General features: G+C 36.5%; 1 protein-coding gene across 2 annotated transcripts in view; it reads right to left on the bottom strand.

Moving 5' to 3' along the window:
* Positions 1-380: 380 nt before the first annotated feature.
* adcy8 (adenylate cyclase 8 (brain)) overlaps positions 381-14,941 on the bottom strand; it is a 76,795-nt gene continuing 62,234 nt past the window's right edge. For both annotated transcript variants that reach the window (XM_046876541.1, XM_046876542.1), the window contains 5 exons: positions 12,645-12,803; positions 5,610-5,756; positions 2,678-2,770; positions 1,210-1,324; positions 381-1,102 (listed from right to left, as the gene is read on the bottom strand). In XM_046876541.1, the coding sequence (XP_046732497.1) occupies positions 615-1,102; positions 1,210-1,324; positions 2,678-2,770; positions 5,610-5,756; positions 12,645-12,803 (1,002 nt within the window). In that variant the 3' untranslated portion in view covers positions 381-614. The remainder of the gene's footprint in view (positions 1,103-1,209; positions 1,325-2,677; positions 2,771-5,609; positions 5,757-12,644; positions 12,804-14,941) is intronic.

Below are 14,941 nucleotides of genomic sequence, written 5' to 3'. Positions count from 1 at the left end.
ATTTCTGTAAATTCCTTAAAATGTAGAATTAGAAGTGGTAGTAGAAGTAGTGGTGGTAGTAGTAGAAGGTGTAGTAGTAGTAGCATAAGTAGTAGAAGAGTATCATTATACAAATAAAGGTCATTTCAACACTATTATCATATATAACGTGCTGTTAGTACACATAGGCTTGTGCTAAGTAATGGGATGTGGTTTAACATGATTTAATACTGTTGTTCTTCATATTTAAGTTTTACTCCCAGTCCTCACTGAGAGCTGCTCTGTAGACTTTATAAAAATGTTCAGCTTTTAACTAAGATTTTTATGTTATGGCCCTTCTGAACATTAGTGAAAGTGATGGGCAACAATCCTGTGTTTAAAAAAATCAGGCTCCTCAGGTATTTATAAAAAATTAAACCCCTTTATTGTGTTTGAAATACAAAATAAATATTAAAAAAAGAAACAGCAATACAGACACGCAGGCAGTTTATCAGACAGTCTTTGGGGCAGCTCAGTCTTTAACTCAGGCGTTGTGGTGCTTTGTTCAGACTTGATCCTCAGGCCATCTCTGTGCTGGCTCAGTGTTTTTTTTTCTTCCATAGTTTTAAGTCATTGAAAAAAAAAAGTGGTAGTTTTTAGGGCAGTTCATTCTTGTCTGTTGCTATCTCTGCATGGCTGGCATCAGGCCCTGTGGGTGCCAGCAGGGTCCTGCGGTTATAGTGGCCCTTCATGATGCCTGAGTTGTTGTTCTCGTTGAGGATCTGCTTCTGCTTTTGCCGGTTGAGGGATTGCACAAGGCCAAGCACCACAGCAGCGAGCGAGTACTGGCCTGTAAGCTTGCGAGGCTGCAGGATGAGTGGGTTGGGTTGCACACGGCCTAGAAGGAAGTGCGTTCGGATTTTGCCCTCCTGCTCGCTGATGCCCTTCACGTAGATCTCACCGCGGTATTCAAAGGCAAAACCACGCTCTGTCAGAATGCTATACGTCTCCTCAGGGACCTGGATTTTTCCACTCACACCTGTGCTGTCCATGCGGCTCGCCAGGTTCACGGTTTTCCCCCAGATATCATACTGAGGCTTTTTAGCTCCGATAACACCTGCTACCACAGAGCCATGGGCCATTCCTGAGACAGTTGGAGAAAAAAAAGACAAAAAAATAGAACACACATAAGAAGCAAAGAAGGCAGACAAAAAAGAGTGGGATTTCAGTATTTTTATTCTGGTCTCTTACCGATTCGGAGTTGGAAATTGTTAAAGGAGTGCTTGTTGATCTCTTGTATGCTCTCGTTTAGAGCAATGGCAAAGTCAGCCAGAGCACAGAGGTGACCCCATTTATCTTCACATTGCTACAACACACACACGCACACACACACACACACACACACACACACACACACACACACACACAAATGTAGAGAGAGGAAAAAGACAAACATACACAAGCTTGTTTTATATGTCAAGGGCAGTATGCAGAATCACTGATTTTAGTCCAAATGCAGGGACATCAATATTTATGTGGAAATTTTTGCATGTACTCTTGCATGATTTCCTCTCTGCAGCTGCTTAAATACATTTTCTGAGCTTTCAGATTATGCAAATTATGTCTTTTGAAGTGCCAGATTTTTTAAAAAGCTATTGAGATGAATTTATTTTTCCCTAGTGTCTAGAAAATTGGCTTTAAACACAAGCATTCGCCTCAGCACCAAGCATAGTCCAGAAAAAAGTAGAAAGCAGTGTTTTTTTATTTTTATTTACTTGCTGTATAATAAAGAATACAACATAAATAACAGATGAAAGAAGCAAAAAAATAAAAAATAAATAATAATAATAATAATAATAATAATAATAATAATAAGGTAATGATTTAGCCAATATAATCATTAATATAAGAACAAAGGGTTGTGGCCATACAATTCATATGTGTTTTTTCATCTGGTGTTATTATAATATCATAACCTCCACTCTACTGGGAAAATGTGGCGTGTGATTGTGGAGATATTTGTGAGACTCATTCAGCCACAAGGGTGTTAGCAAATTCAGGCACTGATGTAGAGTGAGGAGGCCTGGAGTGCAGTCAGCATTCCAATTATTCAAGAAGGTTTTGAGTAGGGTAAAGGTCAGAGCCATTTAAGATCTTTCACTTCAACCCATGTGAACTATATCTTCATGGAGCTCGCATTGTGCACAGGAGCATTGTTTTGTTGGAACAGGTTTACTGCATAGAAAGGCTTCAAATACAGTTGTGTGCCTCCAAAATTTGTGGTAAAAGTTTGGGGAAAAATCACATGTGGCTGGGAAAATCGAGTGTCACAATACTTTTATCCACATATAGGGTATAGGTGCTGCAGTGAAATAAAGGAATCCTATTGCAGTCTAATATACTGCTAATAAATAGAAAATAATGAACAAATGATAATTTGGGTAAAATTATTATTATTGTCCTCATTAGAACGTAATTAGTATTTCTTTATTCACCATACAAAAATACAATGCATAGTGGGCACATTTATGCAGTTGTTTTTGTTAGCCATATTCCTGCACAGTATATGGATTTAAATATTAACTATAAATATTTAATTATTATATAATTTAATAATAATAATAACACAATTAAATATCAGTTTAGATATTAACATCTTGATGGCTTTATTGTTCAACCATAATGCATTGAGATAAAGCATCAGAGTTTTGTATATTACCTGTTTTTCAGGTGACAAGCCAGACACAGCCATGTATGTACTGCCAATGGTTTTAATCTTCTCAATGTCCTGAAAGCGATCCTCTCCCAACAGCTGTGAAAAAAGAGGGGAGAGAGAGCACAAAACATTTAAGAAATAGTATAGAAGCTTAAAAATAATGAACGACCATAACATCAGATCTTAAACTTTATATAATATATGAATTAAAACTAAAATTCGGATCTGAACTTATTCCCAACATGATCATGTTAAAGGCCTAAACCTAAAATCAGCACAATATCAGATTCCTATAGTTTATTCCCATAACATGGAGTTTGGGCTGTACAACTGGGCAAATATTGCCAACATACCCTAATAATATATAAATATTTGAGCAAATTTGGATTCAAAATGTAAATATATTTAAGAAGAATATATAAACCTTTATTGAGAATATAAACCTTTGTTGAAATGGAAAATATTTTATATTCATTTTTTTTTTTAAATAATAAAAATATTTTTTTAATGAAAAATCTTTCCCTGTTTTTGGTGTAATTGAAAACAGTTTTGAAACATTGTGAATGCATCTATAAAATTTATTTGTGGCCAGTTGAAGTAATATTATGTTGTGTGCTGTTATATACTATCCATTCCCAAGAAAGGGAAAGCACACCAGCGCACAGGACAAGAGGATAATGACTTTGTGCCAAACCACCACAACTATATTATAAATTATTTATATATATATATATATATATATATATATATATATATATATATATATATATATATATATATATATTTCTAAAGCGAACTATATATATATATATATATAGATATATAAAACCACTAAATATATAATCCATGGTTTAGTTTCTAGTTTCTTCTAAAATGACCTTGAGGAAATGTATAAGTGGGGATAAGTGGTTTCTAGATCAAGGACACTTGGAAGCTTACCTGTAATTCGTTTTTTTATAGCATATGATGTACCAGAATGAAGCTCTTTTCAGACAGTTGTATGCAGGCCAGACTTAGTATTTTACATATACAGCATTAGGAAGATGCCCTTATCCACAGCCGCTTAAGATGACCTGATTTATATAACTGCACACTCAAGAGTAAAGGGCCTTGCTCAAGGGCCCAGGAAAGGCAGTGCTGGGGATTAAACTCATGACTGTTCAATAGGAAAGCCAACAACTTAACCACTAAACTGACATTTATGTTCAAAATATCTTTACAGTGATGTTTCTATAGCAAATATAGCAAACGTTTTTTTTTTTTGGACTTTATGTTCCAGGAAAATGCTGAAAAACTGTAAAACCCTCTAAAACTTGGGGTAATTGATTATCAGCTAAGACTAAAGAGCATTCTATTTGAAATGTGTGTTTATTCACATTTACAAGCACCACTGTGCCTTTTTACTCATGAGATCAAATGAGCAGTGCAGGCTCACAAAGCATGTCAGAAATGTCTACTAAAATGTCCACAGAATGTCTTCTAATGTCCCTAGATCTCAAACAAGAATAACAAGCAAGCACTGAAGTTGACAAATACAGTAGAAAGTATTGAAATAGCAAGGCTTATATGTAAATTAATTTATTCATTGCTAAACATAAAATACATTTGGAATGAAACAAAAGATTAGAATTTAATCCTTAATTTCCACATTTCCCTTCAAAGGTATTAACAGAACGCAGAACATGGCACCTTTTGTAGCAAACTACTCAATACTTAGGTAAGCAAAAGTATTAAAAAAGATAGACTCTTAATATCAGGAAATGAAATACTGCACGTTTTATTAACACTATTCCTTACACTTTTCCTCCATGCTGAAGTTCTTATGTGTGTTATTAATTTTGCTCGTCGTGTATATGAGGTGGTATTAAAAAATTACGAGACTAGCTCTGTTAACAAGAAAGTACTTTATTTATTTACGTTTAAACACTATCAACCTAAAACTGCACTTCCAGCATTCCTGCTACTTCTACTCTGTCTCTCCACAATCGTATGAGCTGGATTAATAGGATGGGTGAGGAAGTGAGATCATTTTATTTTCGGCGAGAAACTCACGTGTAAGGAGATCTCGGTGGCAGGATGCACACGTGGTCAGAAAAGCAGACGCACAGCTTCCAATGTACACAGGACGATGTCTATTAGCACACTGACATATAAAGTTTTTTTGTTTTGTTTTTGGGATCTTCTTTACGGCTCCCACACTGTTTCTGTCATCTACTTCTTCTTTTGTTTTTCTTAGTCAATAATTTCGAAGCTTGCTTGGTTTTACACCAGTCTTGTTCATGATATTCTTAATTGTTGATTTGGCATGTACAATGGCTTAGAATGATTTTCCCTTTTATGCCATTGTCAAAATGTCTGGCTTCTTTTTCAGACAGATCTCTTTTCTACATGTTGGATTATCCTATTTATCAGCATTGCAGTCTACACAGAAAAAATAAAACCAAGCGACATTCAGAGCTATTAATTCTTGTTAATTGTTAATCTAACGGGCACTCATAATCAAATACAAAACACTCGTCTGTCACATTCCGATATTTTTAATTAATGAAAAAATGAGTAAGTTCAAACATAAGGTGCCATGTACTTAATTATTACACATATCTAGAAATTACATTCCTCTGCTGATCTCATTTACAAATTTTTTTTTTCAGGGTAAATAAATCCAAAATAAATTGGTCCTGCCATTCGAATAATTTTGGAAGGAACTGTATAGCTCCGTATTGTATTCATTGACCTACTTGTATTCCCTGAAATAGAGCTAAAGATTTATGAATTGTAAAATTAAAAAATTCAATACACCTTACACTTAACCTTTATTTTAAGTTACATATTCATTTCAAATCCAGTGTACTAGAAAACATTCATAAGAACAATACATATTTGATATTTGAATTTGATACAGTATTCTCGGAACATGTTCAGTGCCAATCCTCACCTCATCAAAGTCTGCGATGATCTCGTTTAACAATCGTAAGCATTCGACCCCTTGATTGTTCATTTCGGTCTGAGAATAAAAGTCGGCGAAGCCTGGAATAGAGGCAAACATCACCCCGACAGCATCATAGGACTGAGAATACAACTCCTGTAGAAAAATCAAATAAAGTGAAGTGTCAGTTAAATTAAAAAAAAAGACAATTGAGAGGGGCATAAAATATTTGAAATACTGGTATAATGAAGTGTATAATAAATCAAGTTAATAACATTTGTACTTTCTTATACTTATGTGAAATGTTTGTCAAATACACCATATGTCTAAAAGATTAGGGACACCTGACCATCATAGCTATATATGTGTTTTCCCTACACAGTTACCACGAAGTCAGAAGCACACAATTGTCTACTATGGCTTTGTATGCTTTAGTATTACAATTTCTGCTTATTCTAACTAAAGAACACGGTGCTGCATAGTGGCAGTTTCTGATCCAAAGTCCAATGTCTGAACCACTGAGCTACCACCTCCCACCTCAGTACCAGACTTTACTAACACCCTTGTAGCTGTATGAGCACAAATCTCCACAACGACTAGATCTAGTGGATTTTTAAGAAATATGTCGGTTATTATAACATCAAACGGGCATTAACATGAAATGGCATGTTATATACACATACACACAAACACAAACACACACACACACACACACACACACACACACACACACACACACACACACACTGTACTGGTCGAACTGGCCACCAGAGGGAACTAATGTTCCACCAATTAATTATTATTATTAGAGTGTGTGTGTGTGTGTGTGTGTGTGTGTGTGTGTGTGGCATTTAGATCAAATTTCTATGCCTAGCATTGAATCATTCAGCTGGTAAAGGTACAGTGACGTAAGTTACTCCACTAACACACACGATAAAAATATATTCATTGACCTTACTGAAGCATGCTAGAACATAAGTCACCTAATTATCAATAGAAGAAATAATTAATGGAACCTAACACACACACACACACACACACACACACACACACACACACACACACACACACACACACACAGACATACACACACAAAGGTCTGAGAGGTGTATTTTTAATAGGACCCCAGTGCCAAGTCTAAAGGTAAGACAAGTTACTTAGAAGCACAGATACACAAAGGCAGACAAACCCATAGTCACACACACACACACACACACACACACACACACACACACACACACACACACACACACTCACAAACACCACAACAAAGACACTGTTATAGTATAAGAACCAAGAAATTATGTATTAAAAAGATCCACATGAGACCATATAAACAGTGACAGAGTTGGAGATGAAGTGAGAGGTTAGGGGAGGTAGAGATAAAGATGGTGATGAAAATAATGGCAGTTTTTTTTACAAAGATGTGTAGCAATGGTTAAAATTTTGAGAACTTGGAATGGCATACAGACAATGACGGACTAGGCATCTAATGGTACAATTAGCTATCATATATCAGATCAAGCAGTGAGTCGAAGCGTGTTTGAAATGTACTATTTAGTTTAAACGGCATGGGAACAATCTCATGCCCACTACACCTTTATTTAATATGCAACCTGCCCCAATATATCTTTTTTGAACTAATTTCATACATAAAAACATCCCCTAATGTATTTAATGCAACGCCAAGATAAATAAAATAAAGGCATTCGTATCTTCAAAAGTTTCTACAAAAGAAAGGATCTTCCAATACAACTGTCTTTTACAACCCCTTGTTTAGAACAAAATGAATGGCATCATATGTAGGAATATAAACTGTTATAGATAGTGTACTGAGAAATTACATTGAAAAACTTATCACTTGTGTAAAGTAATGTCATAGTCAAACAGATTGTTGAAAGCTTCTTTGATACACATAATCCAGTTTCCATTCTGAAATTCCAACCACTAATAAACACAATCCCAAACACAGTGAAAACTGTTTCTGCTTCACTGCATGATGTGTTGTTAAAGTAAGAAAATGCTTGTCTATTAGTCTACCTCTTCATTTGCGATTATGCTCAATAATATTATTATATTATATTCAACCTATCAATTTGTCATTATAAAAGAATATTCAGCAATTAATGAGCATGCATCAGCTTTTTTTTTTTGGGGTGTTTTTGCATTTGCACAATTTTCATTATCAAAATTAAACTATTCAAATCAATTACATTTAATTGGATTCTTTTTTTTTTTTTTTTTTTTTTTTTTGTAAAGCACTTTTAACAATAGACAGTGTCCCAAAGCAGCTTTACAGAAATTAGTTCAATACAAAAAGGGACTAATTAAATGTAATTGATTTGAATAGTTTAATTTTAATAATAAATATTGTGGAATTCAGAAAACCCCAGCTGATGCATTCATGATGTGCTTACAGAGTTTGTCTTTTCAGCCGAACCTAGCAGTGATGAAATGCTTTTATTGAGCAATATAGCAAATTTACATACAAGAGGCACCACACAGAGTTGACCAGGATGTGAACTCTTGAGAAGGGTATTAGGATAGTGTTCAAATATATTTCTAGATAATTGCATATTGTCATGCATACTTTTAAGTTATTGTATTGTTTCATATCCACCCTATAACATAAACTAGATTTATTTCTATTAATTAAACATTATTTGTGACTTTTCTTTCTTTATTTCATTATTTCATTTATAGCTACAAGAGTTTGCTACCATGGATTAGGGCTACAATTGCCATTTGTTGGATTAGGGCTACAATTGCTATTACCATTTGGTGTCACTGAAATGAGGATGAATTCCCTTTTGGGCCTGGTTCCTCTCAACGTTTCTTCCTTGCCAATGGCCCTGCAATTTGATCTCTAATGATGAGCCCCGCCCCCGTGTGCTTTCACTAAAGGCAAAAGACGGCAGATGCGGAAGAGAAATTCCTGCCGGACCCTCTCAACGCCTCATCGGCCCTGCAGCAGGAAGACCCTGGCCCCTAAGGGCCGATGGTGACCGTAGCAGAGTCAGCCCGCCTGTCGGGACCTGAGGCATCCGAGCGCGGTGAGAACGCCCCGCTCCTTCTCCCTCTCCTGCCACTCCTCATCCCCTTTCCCGGGGACCAGAACACATTTCTGGTCCCTAATAAAGACACTTTATTATTCTGTGTCTGTGTTCAGCCTGACATGGAGGCAAGTTGCTACTATATATATATATATATATATATATATATATATATATATATATATATATATATATATATATATACAGTACAGACCAAAAGTTTATATATATTATATATACAGTACAGACCAAAAGTTTGGACACACCTGCTCATTCAAAGAGTTTTCTTTATTTTCATGACTATGAAAATTGTAGAGTCACACTGAAGGCATCAAAACTATGAATTAACACATGTGGAATTATATACATAACAAAAAAGTGAACTGAAAATATGTCATATTGTAGGTTCTTCAAAGTAGGCATCAAGAGAATGCCAAGAGTGTGCAAAGCAGTAATCAAAGCAAAAGGTGGCTACTTTGAAGAACCTACAATATGACATATTTTCAGTTGTTTCACACTTTTTTGTTATGTATATAATTCCACATGTGTTAATTCATAGTTTTGATGCCTTCAGTGTGACTCTACAATTTTCATAGTCATATATATATATATATATATACATATATATATATATATATATATATATATATATATATATATATACATATATATATATATGTTTTTTTTACATACATACTTACACATATATACATACATATAAAACACATGAATTACCATAACGAAAAATATTCTTAAAATGTTTTTGTTCGGAAAATAAAAGATAATTCTGACCTATTTCTCAAACATCTAGGAACACTGCAGCCTGATGAAAACAATACAAAGGTGTAAGACAAAGGATGCCTCTTATCATCCACAATGATGCTAGCCTTATTCAATACTCTTTCTTCATATATACTCTCTATACTCTGTAACTTTATCCTTAACAATTGCTCAATTAAAGCATTTTGTCACTGTTAGGTTCGGCTGAAAAGACAAACTCTGTTAGCACATCATGAATGCACCAAACAAACACCAATGCATGAGTCAGCCTGACTTATGAGTCAGAACCTAGCCAAAGCACTCAACTAAGTGCTAAGGTTCCAAGAATACAAAGACAGACCTTTAGTTGCTGAGTCATGATTTCTCGGGGCTAACAGGTGGCACAAAGATCAAGAAATATCTCAGGCATGGGTCAATGGGTGGACATTTAAAAAAAACATTTATGCAATACCCCCCAGGCTCAGGCCACAAAGGGTCCCACAAAATCTACATGGTTACTGCAACATTGCTGCCGGTCTCACATAGTGTTAATTTAAGGCCATCATTAGATTACTAGTTCAACCTGACCGAAAGCATTTGTCATTGTCCAGGCCATATACTCCATTAAAAAAATGAGTTTTGTGTTTGTTGTGTTCTTCTGTGGAGATTATACATTAGCAAGACTACTTCTTACTAATTCCACTTTCATGTGGGATTTAATTTCAGGGAATGGCACAGGCTGTCGGAAGACAGCATGACTGCTAATCTGACAGCATCAGCACAAAAACGCTGCAGCCTTTAATACTGCTTGTGATTTTGTTCCCCCTTGGTGGTTCACATATAAGGCAGATATGCTGCTGCTACCACTACTATGTGTGACTAAATCTTTTGCAGGCATGCAGCTATCATTCCCACAGTCCTTATTTTCCCACCTTGCTGTTACTTTCAAGTTTATCCACACATCCTCCTACCTTGCACCATTTCCAGCTTTCACTTCTGGAGTGGCAAATAAGAGCCAATCAGATGTACAAATTCCACATATGGGTGATGTGCAGCCATATGCAATTTCATGATTGCTCACTCTTCCTTTATGATAGAAAACTGTCTCAATTACAGACACACAAACCCCATGCCACTGAACAACCGACATAGTAGTCGAGTGATTCTTTGCATGGTTGACCTATTGTGCTATTGCTCCCTGGGACATTAAATCAGGTGACCATGATATTTTTCTCAGTCGTCCTCACCATGGGGTTAGGTAAAGGAGTATGCACAGATTCAAGACAGGAGTCCAAGAAGTTTAGCTGTGTCTCACTCTGACACTATTATCAATATTGGATGACTGAGTTAATGCATGGATGCAGAAAAGGGCATAGTGCTGTCCTCTGAGTGTGTTACGCTTTCCCCTAATGTTGCTTGAGCGGCAGTTTGGAAAAGATGTGGTCGGTTGGCTTCATGTGTCTCAGAGGGAACATGTAATCTCGGGTTGGTAGCTGAAAGCAGAGATATCACTGAAGAAGGGAATTGACCATGGCGATAAACAATAAAAAATAAAAAAATAAACAAACAATCCCTGTCTTTTACAACATTTTACTGCTGGGTCATGTCCCTCGTTGCTTGGAAGGCTGTCTGTCAAAATTTTCACTCATCACATCAATAGTTATAAGCATTACCATATTATGAGGCAGAAGTAATTGTGCCTCATGTTAGGAAACACACACACTCGCAGGGTTATACTTCATGTTCTAAATGTATCTATCTGTAATTAAATCCCACATTTTTAACCAAGTGGTCAATTAGTCAGGCTTAGTTGATCCCCTTGTCAGGATTATTGACAAGGGACAACAATTCCCACAAGCCACTGCACCATTAAATATCATGTTAGTTGACCAGCTGTTTCACATTTCTGATTTCTGATACATATACTCATGGTTTGGTGCACTTTTTGTCTTTCGTTTGTCTTCCACGGTTGTTGCTAGTCCTTGCTGGTACGTTTCATGATCAAGTTATATCGTATGTCTTTATGTAATGTAATGTCTTATTCCAATTCATTTTTATTTGTATAGTGCTTTTAACAATTAACATTTCTTACTTATTTCTTACTAGCATCTGCTTCTTTCAGATTACATGAAGGATCTGTCATGTAATATGAGTAGAACTGGATGCAAGTGTGGATAATATTATTAGTGGAATAAACTTTCTTTCAGCTTCTCCCATTAGGGGTCGCCACAGCGGATCATCCGCATGTTTGATTTGGCACATGTTTTTAGGCTGGATGCCCTTCTTAACGCAACCCTCCCCATTTATCCGGGCTTGGGACCGGCACTAAGAGTGGCTGGGGTTGGTTCCCTGACCGGGGATCGAACCCAGGCCGCAGCGGTGAGAGCGCCGCATCCTAACCACTAGACCACCAGGGACCCCAATATTATTAGTGGAATAATTTTATATAAGAATTTTATACAACTTTATATATATTTATTTGCCAACTCAGGCATAACTTTATGGCCACCAACAAGGCATAACATTTTGACCACCTGCCTAATATTGTGTTGGTCCTGTTTTGGTTGCCAAAACAGTCCAGACCCATTGAGCATAAACAGCATTAACTTTCTCAGCAATTTGAGCTACAGTAACCCGTCTGCTGGATCGGACCACATGGGCCAGTCTTTGTCGCCCTGTCGCCGGTTGACCACTGTTCCTCCATTAGACCATTTGACTTGACTTGATTGCGTTTTGGAGATGCTCTGACCCAGCTATCTAGCCGTCACAATTTGGCCATTATCAAACTCGCTCAAATCCTTACAATTGCCCAATTTTCCTGCTTCTAACGCATTAACTTTGAGGACAAAATGTTCACTTGCTGCTCAGTGTACAAAATGTTAAGCCTGCTCAGTGTATGTCTAAAATTTTATGATCTCCTTATGACTGTATAAAAGTATAAAAGCATCATAGTTAACTCTCTTAAAATAATGTGAAAAGATTGAATTAAGATCTGTAATAAGTAACTGCATAATTTCCATCATATATACTATAGGAAAAGAAATCAATATATAATGTAGCTTTTGTGCCTATTATTTGTTCTCAGTTGCCATGGCAAATTCATGAACCACAAGAATGCTGTGTCAAAGAGTTTAAAGATGGCAATTATGTGTGTGTGTGTGTGTGTGTGTGTGTGTGTGTGTGTGTGTGTGTGTATACGTTTGCAGTGCAGTTAGTACGTGAGTGTCAGGACCTCATTGTCTCTGTCCTTCTCCAGAAAGTGGCGAGCGACATGGCTAGGCAGAATGTTGCGCAGCATATTTTCATTGTGTTCCCGCAGCTCCCGCATTTCGTTGATCTCCTCCTTCGCCTGCACTCGCCACAGAAAGTCCAACCTTGCTGTGTATTCCAGCTATGAAGAGAAATGAAGGCAGAGGGAAAATAGGAGCAACAAATAAAAACAAGGATGAGTATCTGATGTGTGAAAAATACATATTTAGATAACTTTGAAGACATTAAGATTTTAATAGAGCAGGAGGTTTTAAATGTGAGAAAATAACATAACATTGATACTCCCATGCTAACAAGTAAACTACTAAATGAGGAGAAAGTATAAGCTGTATGTGTGTCTGTGTGTGTGAGGGTGTAAAGAGCAAGATTACATCAGGTGTGTAAAACATTACTTGCTAAGTTTGTAAGAAAGCATGCTCGTGTGATTTTCTGGGAAAACATTTTTTTTAACAACACTGGACACTGATACGTTAAGGAGGCTACAGAGATATGCAGCTCTTCTTCAGAATAGTTTTGAGGTTTTGCATACAATCAGTACATTTTGCAAATATATATTGAATATCAAAATCTTTAATTGGTTTGTTAACCTGTATTTGTAAAAAAAAACAAAAAACCAAAAAAACTAAACAAAAGAAATATAGGTCTACAATAAAGAAGAAAAATAGATCTATTATTTCTTTGCCTGAATTTCTCGAGCTAGTGATTAGGATGGGAATTTTGGTAACCTTTACTCTAAGCTTTAGTGAGAGCTGTTTTTCTAAAGTTCAATATTAAGTTCAACAGTCTCATATTGCCTCATGTGTACTTGTAGGAAGGAAGTCAAAACCTGGTAAACCTTTTAAAATAAAATTCTACCTATAGCTTACAATTAGTGCACCTGTAGAACACTATACAAACAATAGTATTCAGACACCTAACACTAATAGCCATACAGTATGTGCTTCTTCTTTATAATGTTGCCACACAATTGTCTAGAATGTAAGAATTATGATGCAGCAATAAGCTTTCCATTCAGGGTAACTAAAAGATTATGACAAGTCATCATGGATCAATGCCCCTGTGCACAAAGTGGAAGAACTTGAGTAGGCTGCACAGTGCCCTGATCTCAATCTCACATGCAAAAATGGCTGAGGAACAGAAATCAGTAACCACCTCCTTGCGGCTGAATGGCCGTACAACCACATTCCAAAATCTTGTGGGAAGCCAGTCTTTCCAGAAGAGTGGAGGCTGTAATAGCAGCAAAGTGGGAACGACTCAACAGAAAATTATTTGTAAGTAATATTGACAGAAGTCCAACTGACAGATGTTTTACAGAGAGTGTAAGCAAGATAGAGGGAAGCTAATGCAGTGATGGGGGACAGTATACTGCAACTGTAAATAAAAGAGCCTTTAATTTTTCACATGATATGCTATTTATAACAGCCTGTTATATTCACATAATCTGGGGTCACCTTTAGTCTTCCTAAGGAGAAAAATCTTGCATAAATCCCATACACACCTAAAATATTGCATCAAACCTTCAATAGATGGAGACATTCTGCATTTTTTTGTTGTTGGGTCCCTGATTTGGTAGACTATTTATACCTTATTGTTTCTATGTTCATTGCTCAGGCTCATTGCAACTGCCACTGCCTTCATTACAAAGTGATTTATATTTTTGGCCAGTATTGTTCTTTTCTATTCTAATCTCTGTGAATTTTGCCTGATTGCCATTAGGAGATTTTTTATTTCGTATAATGTTAGGTTATCTGCTTGCTTTCTGAATGTTCCTGTTTTATTCCCTTCATGCTGTCTTGAGGAGTTATTCTGCAATGGAGTCCTTAATTTCTGTTTAGGGTCACTTATAGCAGGATTGATCTATTAAGTTGGACCCTTTTACACAAATAGACCATTATAGGACATAGCTCTTTCTAACTCTCAGCCAAGATCTTGCAGGACTGCCCAAGCGTTACTAACTCTCACAGCCTAGTCTTTCAAAGGTTCCCGAGCAATTTCTGAGGGGGCTGTAGGTTTCTGACCAAAGGTTGCCCCACCCTTAAGCATCCAAACAGACAAAGATTACATACCACTTAGCATTATCCTGAGCCATAGCCATATGGCCGACACCCCCATTGGTAAATGGCTCCTATTATGGCCCTGACAAAAAAATCCTCCTACAGGTTCATCTAGACCTTAAAAGCAGGGTCCTTCTCTGAGCCCAAGTGGCACTTAACATCATTCCAGTTCTGCTCAACCCAGCCCTCCACTTCACCATGGAGG

This window comes from Silurus meridionalis, chromosome 20, assembly GCF_014805685.1.
Source record: "Silurus meridionalis isolate SWU-2019-XX chromosome 20, ASM1480568v1, whole genome shotgun sequence".
Taxonomy (NCBI): domain Eukaryota; kingdom Metazoa; phylum Chordata; class Actinopteri; order Siluriformes; family Siluridae; genus Silurus; species Silurus meridionalis.
This window is presented reverse-complemented; position numbering and strand designations above follow the sequence as displayed.